At 34.9% G+C, this 14,651-nt stretch overlaps 2 protein-coding genes across 2 annotated transcripts; one reads left to right on the top strand and one right to left on the bottom strand.

The window, feature by feature from the left end:
* Positions 1 to 978: 978 nt before the first annotated feature.
* On the top strand, positions 979 to 3,682 carry LOC141846043 (metal transporter Nramp5-like). The gene is made up of 13 exons (XM_074734030.1): positions 979 to 1,125; positions 1,219 to 1,297; positions 1,391 to 1,431; positions 1,518 to 1,596; positions 1,684 to 1,788; positions 1,858 to 1,967; positions 2,043 to 2,224; positions 2,305 to 2,374; positions 2,444 to 2,617; positions 2,710 to 2,814; positions 2,893 to 3,024; positions 3,117 to 3,212; positions 3,299 to 3,682. The coding sequence occupies exons 1-13, from the start codon at positions 979 to 981 to the stop codon at positions 3,626 to 3,628; spliced, it is 1,650 nt and encodes a 549-aa protein (XP_074590131.1). The 3' UTR covers positions 3,629 to 3,682.
* A 3,221-nt stretch (positions 3,683 to 6,903) lies between these two features.
* Positions 6,904 to 7,500, bottom strand: LOC141845932 (uncharacterized). Its single transcript, XM_074733928.1, has one exon. It carries the CDS (start codon positions 7,498 to 7,500, stop codon positions 6,904 to 6,906), a length of 597 nt encoding a protein of 198 aa, XP_074590029.1.
* Between the last annotated feature and the right edge of the window lie 7,151 nt (positions 7,501 to 14,651).

Here is a 14,651-nt window from a genome sequence, read left to right as displayed (position 1 = left end):
CTATTTTTATACATTGACAACATGATGACCTAATATAAACCTAACATGATTAATTCAATCTAACCCCTAATATATATTTCCTAAAAGACTAAGTAACCTTTTAGTTTATCTAATAAAAAATTCTAATTAACATTTTTTAAAATTTATCCTAATAAAACTCTCTAGCTATCCCCAAAATTAAAGATTACCGTTCCAACTTTTAGATATTGCAATTGATCACAGACGGTAGATACCATTATTATATTGTTTCTAAGCTAGATTCTCATTTAGTCGAAAATTTAAGAACAATTAATATTAATGGTTTTTCCGGACTAATAAGTAAGGAAGGAGCTTTGGGTTAACTATTTCAATGGAAGCTTTGTTCTTCCTTACGAATCCAATCAAAATGATAAGAAGAGGTTGGAGCAAAGCTTCATATATCTGATGGAATGCTGCCATTCCTTCACAGCATCTACTTCTGCTGTGGTAGGTAGCATCAAGCTTTCACTCTTTCTACATCCATTCAGTTTATTGATTTCCTACACATCTCACTTACTTTGCCCTTTGGCCTAAGTTATCGAGCTCTTGCTACCTATTCTATTTTTCTCTTACAATAACAATGGGACAACCAACAGAATGGCAAGGTTCTGGTTCCCAGCTTGTTTCACTGATATTTTATGATCCAACCAACCACTTTTGGCATTGCTAGACCATGCCAGCACCTAAATCACAATCTAATGGACGAATACCTTTGATTATTTTGAGTATCTATATATGATTATTATATATATTTGGCAAGCAGCCAACTGCTCTCTCCCAACCTAATATTTGACTTCAGATGGCACTGCACTGGACTACCCTGCGATGTCTCATAGCACTCCAAATGGGAGGGAAGCAAGATAGTTCTGGCCATATGGTTATTTTAATCAGCCGGACGAGGTCTATAAATCAGCTGACAGGAGGTGGCTTACTGGTGTAGGAAGGCATTGATCAGTGTCCATGGAAGCAGCGAGAGAGATCACAAGAGAGAGTGCTCGTGAGAGAGGCAGTAACAGAGTTGCATGTGTTGAAGAAGAGGAAGGTGAAAGCGTTAACGTGAACAAGGAGGGGCCATGCAAGCAAGTTGATGAGCAGCAGCAACACCAGGTCACATACATATCGACTTATGAATGAATTCCCTTCTTCTTCTTCACTCTCTGCGTGTCTTATGAATGAATTCCTTCTTCTTCATGAGTACAGAAATCTGGATGGAAGAGGTTCCTTGCTCACGTTGGACCCGGATTCCTGGTGTCGATGGCTTACCTTGATCCTGGGAACTGTATGACAATCCTCTTACTGTTCCTAAATCTTGTGTGGTTAGTAGTTGACTAGTTGAAAGTTTCATGTGAATTTTACGTGGATTTTTTGGCAGTGGAAACCGACCTACAAGCAGGAGCTAATCACAAGTACGAGGTAGATAATCATGACTTCGTTTTTTTTGCATGTTGTATCTCACTCAGTTCAACTGACTGATTCTTATATCAAAATTATGGAAACAGCTATTGTGGGTGATACTGCTTGGTCTCGTTTTCGCACTGATTATACAATCATTATCCGCGAATCTCGGCGTGTCTACAGGTATATGGTAACTTTCAAGAACAGTTTAAAGTTGATTAGTTATTAAAACTTTAGTTTACTAATTCTTATGTATGATAATTACAAAAGGAAAACACCTTGCGGAGCTGTGCAAAGCAGAATACCCCAAGTACGTTAAGTACTGTCTTTGGGTGGTGGCAGAGTTAGCTGTGATTGCTGCTGATATACCTGAAGGTTTTTCCTCGAGTTTAATTCTTCTTTAATGATGTTTAATTAATTCATAATGGTTTCTTTTTTATGCAGTGATAGGAACTGCCTTTGCGCTCAACATCTTGTTCCATATCCCACTGTGGGCAGGTGTGCTTATCACAGGGCTGAGCACTCTGTTGCTCCTTGGCCTTCAGAGATATGGAGTAATATTGAAACTCAAACTAAATTATAATCTTTCTGAAGAAAATTTTGTGTCAAATCTGACTAATAGCTTGCAGGTCCGGAAGCTTGAGCTTCTAATAGCTATGCTGGTGTTAATCTTGGCCGCCTGCTACTTTGGAGAGCTGAGCTATGTAAAACCCCCAGCTGCTGAGGTGATGAAGGGGCTCTTTGTGCCTCGGCTAAGCGGAGACAGTGCTACCAGTGATGCGATAGCTCTCCTGGGCGCCCTCGTCATGCCGTAAGTAGTCGATCCATCTCGGAATGCTTCCTGCATTGAATTGCACTGAAGAAGTATATATATCTTCTTGATTCATGTAGGCACAATCTGTTCCTGCATTCAGCTTTGGTGCTCTCAAGGAAGACTCCCCCCTCTGTCAAAGGCGTCAATGTAGGAAATATACTGCTTAATGGTGTGACGACGCCTGTTAGGCTCTTATGTTTCATCTCCCTCCTGTAGGATGCGTGCAGATTCTTCTTCCTCGAGAGCGGCTTCGCGCTGTTTGTTGCATTGCTGATAAACATTGCTGTGGTTTCTGTCTCTGGGTCTGTCTGTTCTGCTGATAACCTCTCTGCTGATGATGCTGATAGATGCGATGATCTAACTCTCAATTCAGCATCATTCTTGCTCAAGGTCTTTTGTCGTCCCATAAAAATTCTAAACTTTTTCAAGATCACAGGAGGGTCACACTAACCATGTGCTGCTTCTTAAACATCTGTACTCAGAATGTCCTGGGAAAATCCAGCTCAATAGTCTATGGGATTGCATTGCTGGCCTCTGGACAAAGCTCTACAATAACAGGCACATACGCCGGCCAATATATCATGCAGGTATAACTCGGATGGCCAAGATCAATGCCTTTTTAAAGAAATTTTGTTTCTCATTCACCTTCAACACTGTAAATGCAGGGCTTCTTAGACATCAAGATGAGGATGTGGGTTCAGAACCTGATGACTCGATGCATCGCGATCGGTCCAAGCCTCATCGTCGCGATTATAGGAGGTTCTGCTGGAGCAGGAAGGCTTATAATTATCGCATCGGTACGAAAAAAAAACATTCTCTTTTTCCATTCTGCGTGTCATGCTCATCTGAAACCGAATGATCAAGTGTGACCGACTATCAAATCCTGCAGATGATACTCTCCTTTGAGCTGCCTTTTGCTCTCATCCCTCTTCTCAAGTTCAGCAGCAGCAGCACGAAGATGGGGCCTCACAAGAACTCAATTTATGTGAGTCTATCTGAAAGATAACACATAGAGCTAGCAAACTATATATAATCCATTCTAAAAGCAAAACTCACATATGCATAACGCAGGTGATCGTGGTCTCGTGGATCCTCGGTTTTGGAATCATAGCAATCAACATCTACTTCCTGAGCACGAGCTTCGTGAAATGGCTCGTCCATAGCAGCCTTCCGAAGGCTGCCACAGTCTTCGTTGGCATCGTCGTGTTCCCGTTCATGGCGGCCTACGTACTGGCCGTCATCTACTTGACGATCCGAAGGGATACCGCGTTGACATTTGTGGACAAGTCCGATGCCTCACAGGTAGAGATGGAGAGCGGAGTGCGTAGCTCGGATGGCAATAGGGGCACCGAAGTGGTGCCGTACAGGGAGGACCTTGCTGATATCCCTCTTCCTGACTAATAATGTTTGCCCGATCGAGGCTGTGTGATATATTGTCCAGCGGTGACTGAATAAGTGGGATGCAGTGAGTTGTTTGTGGAAGATGAGCGATTTATGAAATCATTGTTATTTAATGGGCTATAGCTTGAGATTTTAGAACATGTATGATATACCAATTTGGAGTGCATGGGTCAGTAGGCATGAGTTGTTAATCTATGTCTCGAGACATAATTGAATTGGTTACGATAAAATAGATTTATTTAAATAGACAGTAAAGTTGAGATAATGTCTTCTTCTCCGTCATGGTCAACTGTAGCTTTTTGATTTACCTCCTCATAGATGGTCATGAGGTTGATTGTGTGACACCGCTGGAGTGGTAGATTCTATCTTTTTACTGAAATGAATTGTTAATGTAGAGTGAAGCCATTTGTAAGGTAGCAGTACCAAGTTTATAAAATTTATAATTTTGTTAATGACAATATTATTCTTTACTTCTTTGCTCCAATTTCCTAAAAAAATAAATAAATAATAAATAATCTAAAAATTCATAAAATATATTTTATCTAATTATTTTCTCAGAGAGAAAATTGAAAAAAATAATTTTATAATTTTATTCAATAAAAATAAATAATATATTAATTTCAAATCAGTTTCTTTAAAAATAATTTTTTAAAAAAATTTAAGTTTAGGTTTAAGCTCTATTACATGTAAAGTAATTTTTTCACACTAAATGAAAAATGGGTGGAGTTAGTAGTGGTGTGGAACTAGTTTAAGAAAAAAATTTGGTTAGGATTTACGTTATTGAGATTTAATGTGTTAAAATTCTGTCTTTACTTCGTTTCATTTTTATTTTTATTTTTATTTCTTGTTGATATTCATCTGTTAATATTATCACAAAACTTATACCTTTGTATGATCTGATATTATCTTGTTGCTATCGTTGCTTGATGATTAGTTGTTGATACTTAGAATTGAAGCTTATTGATACTTTGACCTTAGTTTTGTTAGAAGCCTGATACTTTGGCCCTAGTTCTATTAGAAGCCGGATACTTTGACCCTAGTTCTGTTAGATATCTGATACTGGATACTTATTTCTTGATACTCATAGTTGATACCTTGTTGTGGTACTAGTTGTTGATACCTAGACTTGATACTTATAGTTGATACCTTGTTGTGGTACTAGTTGTTGATACCTAACTATACTTATAGTTGATACCTTGTTGTGATACTAGTTGTTGATACCTTTGATACTTATAATTGATACCTTGTTGTGGTATATTTTATCTAACTTATTTTAGTTGATACCTTAATTTGGTTATTGATCTATGATACCTTGTTGTGAGTTCTTGTTGTTGACCTATATCGTTGAGGTTCTAGTGTGTGGTCTATCTGATCTATCATTATTCACCTATCATGTTGCTATGCATGCGAAAAACAACGTTACTCGTTGTCAGACACGTACGAGTTGACCTTTGATTGGTTATTCGAGTATAAAAATAAATAATATATTAATTTCAAATAAGTTTCTTTAAAAATAATTTTTTTAAAAAAAAATTTAAATTTAGGTCTAAGCTCTATTACATGTAAAGTAATTTTTTCATTGTGCACACTAAATGAAAATTGCTGGTGGATTATTTTACCGCACTGTTATTTACGAATGGTTGTTGTAATATATTATTGTTGTATTGTATGACCTGATATGCAAGAGAGAAAATTCTGTCTTTACTTCGTTTCATTTTTATTTTTATTTCTCAAAAAAAAACATAGACTAAGACATAACAAACATAATCAAAATAAAAGGTCAATTTATAAAATCTATGAATTCTTTTGCAAAAAAATCATAAGATGATTTTTTTTTAATCCATAGATCATTATACCTTGTAAATGGGAAAAAAATAAAGGAAAAATATAGATTCTCTTTTATAAAATACTCTTAATTTTCTAAAAATAAAGAAAAAATATTTTTAAAATGAAAACATTACAAAATATAATAATGTTTATAATCAAAATTTATATTTTTTAGGAGAACCTTGTAAAAAAGGATAAGTTTTAAGGGCAAATCGAGTTGGAATAAAGAAATACAGATTAACAAAATTAAATAAATAATATCATATATACAAATTGAAAACTTTGAGGCAAATTGCATTGTTTCTCTTTAAAAATAACACACATTAAAAACATTTAGAGATAAAGTTTGAAAAACTTAGATGCGTAAAGTAAAATTTTAGGGGTGAAATAAAAATATTTATAATATTTAATTGCACGATCATAATCAATGCATCACATTTACTTTTGATAAAATATGCTTACATGATAAAAAAAAATAGTAATATAAAAATAATTATAGATATTGCTATGAGCAAGGGTCAAATCTTAACAAAGTAGAAAAAAAATATTCTTTTCATAATGATCAATTATAATGTTCTGAGATTTACTTCCTCATAAATGATTATGGAGTCGACCATGTAAGATCATTGGAATGTCAGATTTCACCTTTTCTTATAATTGTATGGTAAAAAATAGTAATATAAAAATAATTAAATTATAAATCAATTTATGATAAAAGTTAAGTAAAAAATATATTTTTCATTTTTGAAAAATCTAAAATATTATAGGGTAGCTTTATTAATTTATATAACACCAACTTGTTTGATTTGCGAACATTTTATGATAAATCAAAATAAAATTATTATTTTTGGAGGTCTCAAAATAAAAAAATTAAATAAAATAAAATTGTAGTTTTTATAGTGTAATTTGATTTACAAACAAATTTTTAATATATAAAAAAATAGAAGTAAATACAAGTGCAAAAAATCCAAAATGTTGTTTAGAAAAAATATAAAAAATAAATGCTATTTGACCGCATAACTATGTGGATTAGTGTGTTTGACCTCAAATTAAAAGGTCTAATTGTGATCCTCATGTCTAATGATAGCAATTGAACATAACACTGCCCAATTGTTATCCAAGTGGTCAATTATAATTTTTTGATTTATCTTCTTATATATAGTCGTAAGACTAATCATATGAAATCGCTAAAATGACGAATTTCATTTTTTATTGAAATTATCCAAATACCTTTAATTTAATTTTTTTTATTATTAATGAATAGTAATGCACCGTTAGAAATTTAAAATGAATAATATTATTTTTATTTCCAAATGAATACAATCAATTCTCGAGCAATATAAACACAATTATTCTTATGAAATTCCAATCACACAATTATATAAGTTATTGAAGAATCAACCAATCGCACACAGCTTTGATGTAGGCCCACCGTCGACCTTTTTCTGTTAACTGGCCGGGCGACTGGTTCCGGCAGTGGAGCCCGCAATCGGGTCCACAGAGGCCCCGCGCGAAGCCTTCGTCGCCTCCCCTTTCTTCAACCTCTCGCGGACCACGACGTCCTCGTCGACGATGAGAGCCTCCAGCTGCTGCCCGTCCTGTCCCGGAACCACCATCTCGTGCACGCGCACATGATCCTCCACCTCCACTAACTCTTCTTTCGCTGCCATCTTCTGCTTCCTCTTCTTCTTCTTCAGGAAACAGAATATGGCGGCAGCAAGGAACGCGAGGAAGAAGAGGCCGCCCAAGGAGACGACCACCACGATGACGACATTGTTGCTTGGGTTCGGTGGAGGCGGAGCCAGTGGTGCTACTGGGGCTGGTGGCGGGCGAATAGGCGTCGGTGGCAGTGGTGGTTGCCTCGAGGGTGGGGGTGGTGGGGGTGCAGTTGAAGGTGACGGAGGCGGGGGACTTCGGCTCGGTGGCGGAGGCGGTGGGGTCACAATTGGAGAGGGAGGCGGGGGACTTCGGCGCGGTGCCGGTGGCGGATCCGGAGGCAGGAGACAGGATGGATTAAAAGGACTAGGACGACATGGGAAGGCCATGGATAAGTTTGGAAGGAATTGAAGGCTGCTTGTAATTTGTAGCTAGTGTGGAATGAAGGATGGAGGTGAGTTTGAGTGGGTATTTGTACTAGTGCAGGGGAAGGACAGGGAAAAGAAAGAAAGAAAAAAATATAATAAATTCTAATTAGTCCCATTGACTATCCGGTCCGATCTCAAAATTTCTCATTGGCCACCAGAGTAAATTGAGAAATGTACGCAGCGGCTAACCCAAACGTCTAGCATCCTTTTATTGCGCTCCCCATTTGAAGGAAAATTCCTACAAATATGCCATAGCTAGGGATCGAATCGCAGGTGCTTAGGTGACAACCTGAATGTCCTACCGTGACACCATTGCCCCAAGACAAGAAAGAAAGAAAGAAAGAAACAGGATTGGAGGTGATCAATCAACTTAGCTTGTTGGTAACTTGGGTCCCATGCCAAGGCTTTCTTTCTATTTGGAACGTAACTTGCTTCCAATCAATGTGTTGCTTTATGAATCATGTTGCTTTTGATGTGATTATATTGTGATAAGTTTGTTTATATGTGATCAGTGGACTATAGTTTTTTTATTGTATTCAAAGTAACCCCTCTTATTCTCTTAAATAGTATAAGAGTAAGTTAGAAAATAATCTTCATGGGTGTCAATTGATTAGAGGACGATAGACTTATTATAATGATGTAAGGGATTAATTTTCGATGAATACATACTATCGGAGAAAAACTCTTTCCTATCCCTAATCACTTAACGGTCGATTATAAGTTAATCCTATATGATTTACCTTTCTCTTCATAATTTGAAAATGAACTGTGAGAGACGTTTGGAGTGTACATAATCATCTTTTGTTAAATAAAAGTAAGAGTAGGTTAGAAAATAATTAATTTTTAACTGATAAAACAAGTGCTAGGACGTCATCATCGTCCACGTTGATATAATTGAAGTGGTGAATCTCCAACAGCCATTACTTATAAAATTATGAAATGTATTTAAATAATTAAGAAAATATTATTTAATTTATTTGTATATACTTTTAATGAGAATGAGGTTTCATTGATTATACACGAATGGCGGAGCCAAGTTACCTGTGCCCGGGCTAAAATAATTTATTGAAAAAACTACCTGAGCTATAATAAAAAAGTATTATTATTTTTTTTATTTGTCCTCTCTTTCATCTTATAAATTTTGAATGAGAAAGCCCGAGTAAGAATTGTGTGGCTCCATCCTTGTACGTCGTCAATTTAAATTGGACTTGTTAGGTTGATCCGCACTATCAAATAATTTAAATGAGTTAGATTAATATTTTATAAATTTATTTTATGATGAATCCAAATATGTTGATCCCTTTGAGTCCACAATCCATATGGATTGAGTCGCAGTAGATTTGGATTGACCTGTAGGTTTAAATTTTTTTAAAAAAATTTAAAATATAAGTAAAAATTTTAATGGACTCGTGGACAATTAATTAATTCTTTAATCCACAATCAAATTTAAATTTTTAATATTATATATATATATATATATATTATTTTTTTGATAGACTAACCTAATTCGTATCTTTTATATATATTTTTATTTTTTTAGTAGGCTCATGTGTTAGTTTGTCTAATTCAAAAATGATAATCCCAGTAGCCACATCTCTGGAGGTGGTCGGCCCGGTCCCACGGAAGTTTCCCACCGACCACCAGAGTAAATCGGGAAGCGCATACGGCGGCCAATCCAGATGCTCAGCATCCTTTGATTACGTTCCCCATTTGGAGGAAAATTCTTACAAATACGCCGTAGTTGGGGAAAATTCTAACTCACAATCCATATTGAGTTAAATTGAAATTTTTTTAATTCATCAAGATGACGAATCGGCTCGTCTCATCCCCGATCATATGATGGATTAATCCATCACTGGGCTTTGGATAGGAAAGGATAGAAGTAAATTAAAAAAATTAATAAAAATAATTTAATAGGTACTAAATTTAATAGTAAAAAATAAAAGAAATTATAATAAAAAATAAATAAAAAATTAAGCTCTGAAAGATCTTTATATTTTATTAGTAAATATATTTAATTTTTTAAATATTAAAAAAATCGACAATGCCTATTCATATTAAATTAATTTTAAGCGCCTCAAATTTTCATAACCGCATTTAACTATGAAACATATTTAATTTTTTAAATATCAAAATAGAGAAAATTTTAAATTACTTAATTATAAATAAAAATAATTAAAAAATATTATTATTTCTGTTTCAAGCGCTCGAAAGTGATTCGAACGTCTAAACTCTTCTATTGTACATCTTAGCACAGGATATCAGATTCATGTGTGTATAGTTTGTACGAATGAAGTGACTATATGGCGGTCCACGATTCATACCCAAATGGCATGACGTTCTACAGCATAAGTCAATTGTGGAAGTCGATTATTAGTGATTTCAATATGAGTACTTTTTTAATTTATTTTGATGATCGATAAAAAAAATTTATATATTGAATATCCTTTTGAAATTAATAGAAATTAGTATTTGATTAAAAAATAAATAAATAGATGTATGCATGCATGCAACATTATAAATTAATGTGCTCACTATTTAAATTATAGAAAAGACAGACACCAGTTCACTTGCAAAACTAAGATTAGTGCACGTAGTTGATGCATAGCATCAGTGCAATTACAAAACTAAAACTAGATTAGCGCATGTAGTTAATGCAAAACATGCAGCAGTATAAATTAATTGGTCGTTGAAATTTAAGAAAAGGCAGCACAATTAAGAAAAGGCATGCAATATAATTAAGAAAATCACTAAAAGTAGACTGGATTAATACATGCAGTAATAACATAGCAGAGGAATTGCTTCTAAAGGACAAATTTAAGAAATAGCAGCAGTGCAGTTATGACAGAGATGCTAACAAATTATAAATTTATATAAACAGTAGGAATGAAGGAATTAAGAAAACCTTACTATATAATCAATCCTAGATCAAAGAACCAAATAGCTAGCTATAGAAAATAAAAGATGGTTTATTGTGCATTCACTAATAAAGATTTTGATCGAGAGGAACTTTGAAAAAAATAGAGACCATTTTTTATTCTACCATAAAATAAAGTAGTATCCGTTCCTTTGATAAAATAATGATTATGATAAAATTTAAAAAAGATATTATTATGAAGATAAAATTGACGAATAGAAAGTAAATTTTTTTATAATAGATGGAACATAAAAGATATTGCGCATGTGAAAAGTTTGATTAGATAACTGAATGAATGTGTTTTCAAGATTGGCAATATGCAAACCTAAGCCATCGTTTACTTGCACCGGATCTGAACCATGATACATTATTACTTTTGCAAGAATGTTATAGGCTAGTGTTACGTGATGAGTTGCTCTAGTATCAATATATCATTCAGTAGATGAAAATTATGATGATTTATCAAGAGTGGCCACAAACAATAATACTATCAATAAAATTTGAGTCAAATCTTTTTGGACATTGAATATCAATATATCAAATCTTTTAAGATAATTAATGATTATGCTAGACAATCTTTGCCAGAGAGATTAATTCTTTGCTGAATTAAAATTACAAGGCAATTCAACTTATCTTGTAGAGATGACTTGAACTGATAATTGCAAGCTACCAACAAGGGTTGGTGTTTTCCCGATCACCAGTGCTGAGTCAACTGAATGGCCGAGTCACCGATTGCCGAGAGGGTCGAGTGGCCTAGTTGCTGACTGCCGAGAGTCGAGTTGCCGAGTGTCGAGTGGCCGAGTGGCCAAGTGCCGAGTGGCGGGAAAGGATGATGTCGAGGCTTACGTTCAACTCAGTTTCTTTAAAATAGATTCGTCCCCTCCGACGATGCTTAGAAGTCACGACGAACATCTGTTTCCCAAGATACAACGACAGAACCACGCTGACCACAAGCACAGACAGATCGCAGTGAATTGAGATAGTACCCGAACGCTATCACGGGATTTTGTCAAACCGATAGAAAAACTTGACAGAGAGAAAGAAAGATAGGGTTGCAGGTGGATTCACTTAGCTTTTTCTGATTTTCCACTTTGCTCTATACGTTCATGCATTAGTTGCATACCTATCATTTGAGCAAAAAGAAAATATTTTCAAGTGATAAAATGTTGGTTCGTTAGCTTGAACAAATTTTGCTCTGACCGGTTCAACATTCGACTTGTGCAAGTCGTGCTCGCACACGAGTCGCTCTTGGTTTAGTACAATCCGGACCTTGGATTTGCACCCCCTGCACACCCACACGTAAAAGAGAGTTTCTCCCCATACATTTGTTCACAACATTAATGCTTGTGACACAATATAAACCAATAACTATGCCTTGAAACTTTCAATGTGAGACTATAATCTCATTCACAAAGGAGCTTCCTCCTTCCATCACATTTTATTTTCATTCAAATTTCCAACAGATTATCCGTATGACCAACGATGCGATAAATTTGACATTGTTATGAACTTTACTTTTAAGATAATGTGACATCGAATAATTGAGTCTGGCGGCGAAGACGATTGCTTGCGGGAAAAAAAAGGAGGTCGTTATGCTAGAAAAATAGGTTACCAGCCGGATTGGTGGAGAAGGAGGAGGAAAGAGTTGTTGTTGTTGGATTGTGGGTGTCGATGGCTAGAGCTCTTGCTCTTGCTGAGGCCAGCGTTGGGAGGAGAATAACGAGAGATGAAGAAGGCTCGCTACTGTTGGATTTCTAGAGAAAAGAAAGATGAAGAGGGATGTAGAGAATCTATGCTGGAATATGGTACCAGCAGGTTGTACCCAGCTGAGGGTTTATTTATACTAGTTGTTCAAATAATAAATGAAAAGATTAAATATGATAAATAATGGTAATAACTATAATGGCAGCAACAAATATGATAAATTTGGAAAATATTATCCTTTACTATTGATTCATTATTATTCTCGTTGTTGTTATTATATACTACTCAATAGAAATTCCTAGACTATAATGTGTTAATTAAATACACGAGATACAGGGCTATGATGCAATGGAAAAATGCCTCGGTAGTTAATTAGACATCTACGAGTTTATTCCTATCTACGACGCACTATGCACTGTTCGCACTAACCCAAACTATTATTATTAATGAGTTGATAACAAATTAGGTTGTATATATATAGACATGATCCCCATTGGATTAAGGATTCTATTTGCTCCCCATCAGAGGAGAGATTATGATGTCATCACTCTAATTCTTCCGAAAGATCAACCCCTTGCTCTCTTTCTTCTTCCGCAGGATTTATGGATTCATGGATGCATGGCACAAAAAGGACAATGACTTTTTCGCTGCAATCAAGTTCATTATCTTCCTTTTGTATTTATTTTTGCTATAGATTTCTACGTAACTAGATCTCTTGTTATTTTATTTTCCTTTATACAAGTTTATACATGTTTTAGAATTCATGAGGTTAGGAAAATAATTTCTCAACAAGTGGTATCAGAGTCATAACTGTTTTGTCATTTTCTATAACAATAAAGTTAGAGTTTTTCATCGATTTCATGAATTAGCAACAAGTGGATTACAATCATAAGTCCTACTTTGAAAATATATAGAGAAAATCATGAATTTATAAGATAGAAGATATCTTCATTGGTATAAGACATTTTGAGTAGAACCCAAAAATAAAATCACGAGGGCTTAGGTTTAAAGGAAGCTTTGGTTGTTGGGTTGTAAGGGTGCAAACATAGTCCCACATCTAAAGTACATGGAAAAGATCATGAGATTAAAAGGATGGAAAGTATCTCCATTGAAATGAAGCCTTTTGGGGAGAGCCCAAGAACAAAGTCATGAGGGCTTAGGCCCAAAGTGGACAATATCATACCATTGTGGAGATATTTTGATTTCATCGATTCTAACAAATGGTGTCTCACTCTTCACCGAACTAACCGCCGGATGAGCCATGATCCAGATCTAACCATGTGGTTTGAACCTTAAACAAAAGAAGTGAGTGCTCCCGTGTTTGAATCAGAGGACCAGACACCAGATGAGAAGTCCTAGTAGGTCGGGTGGACCGAGGGGCAAAAAGTCCTAGTTGCGACTAGGTGGGAAGTCCTAGTAGGTCGGGTGGACCGAAGGACAAAAAGTCCTAGCTGCGGCTAGGTGAGAAGTCCTAGTAGGTCGGGTGGACCGAGGGACAAAAAGTCCTAGCTGCGGCTAGGTGGGAAGTCCTAGTAGGTCGGGTGGACCGAGGGACAAAAAGTCCTGGTGGGTCGAGGATTCAGACATCAAAAACGACGTTGAGGGGGGCCTATGGTCCTTTGTTTGAGGGGGGGATTGTTGGGTTGCAAGGGTGCAAACATAGTCCCACATCTAAAATACATGAAAAAGATCATGGGGTTAAAAGGATGGAAAGTATTTCTATTAGAATGAGGCCTTTTGGGGAGAGCTCAAGAACAAAGTCATGAGAGCTTAGGTCCAAAGTGGACAATATCATACTTTTGTGGAGATATTTTGATTCCATTGGTTTTAACATTGGTTACATTGATCTTGATTTACTAGTAGAAGCGTAGGTTTCGAAGATTTTGTTATTTTTAATTATTTTATCTTTTATATTTTAGGATTTTGAGTCTATTTAGACTTTAAATTTTTTTCATTTTGTTAGAATTTTTTTCTTTTCTTTGTATTTTAAAAATTTGAGTTTATTTAAATAAATATTTAGTTGACGTTAGGAGAATTTTTTAGATTAATAATATTTTTGATCGTATCGTTTATTTTTTTTCTCTATTTCTTAATATTCTTCTGAATTAATAAGTTTCAAAAGATTATTTTCAATATTCACAATCTAAAAATGAAAATTAATATTATTTGTAAGATAATTGATATTCTATCCTAGTGCCATAATATATATGAAAAATATCTGTGAATAATTTTATAATTTTTTTTATTATTTCCAAATTAGTATTCATAATATATTAAAAATAAATATTAATATAGATTTCATAAATAGATAAAATTTTTTATAAGAATAACAATATTGATAGTTGAGCTCGATTTAAAACTTGAACAAGAATTCATGAACAAGCTTAAATTCGACTAAGTTTGAAAAGAATTTTAACAAATAAGGTTGATAATCTAGATAAGTAAATAAATAAATTTGTACATAATTTGACTTGATTAGACTAACTAAGTT

This window comes from Curcuma longa, chromosome 15, assembly GCF_044706935.1.
Source record: "Curcuma longa cultivar G26 ecotype Majalengka, Jawa Barat chromosome 15, ITB_CL_G26_1.1, whole genome shotgun sequence".
NCBI classification, from domain to species: Eukaryota; Viridiplantae; Streptophyta; class Magnoliopsida; order Zingiberales; family Zingiberaceae; genus Curcuma; species Curcuma longa.
The sequence above is the reverse complement of the archived record's forward strand: the minus strand, read 5'-3'. Positions and strand labels throughout refer to the sequence as shown.

Bases quoted from the DNA above. Each gene is read 5' to 3' on its own strand.
- LOC141846043 (XM_074734030.1), top strand. From the start codon at position 979: ATGGAAGCAGCGAGAGAGATCACAAGAGAGAGTGCTCGTGAGAGAGGC. The intron at 1,126-1,218 runs GTCACATACATA...TCATGAGTACAG, and splicing joins ATGAGCAGCAGCAACACCAG to AAATCTGGATGGAAGAGGTT. The intron at 1,968-2,042 runs GTAATATTGAAA...AATAGCTTGCAG, and splicing joins TTGGCCTTCAGAGATATGGA to GTCCGGAAGCTTGAGCTTCT.
- LOC141845932 (XM_074733928.1), bottom strand. From the start codon at position 7,500: ATGGCCTTCCCATGTCGTCCTAGTCCTTTTAATCCATCCTGTCTCCTG.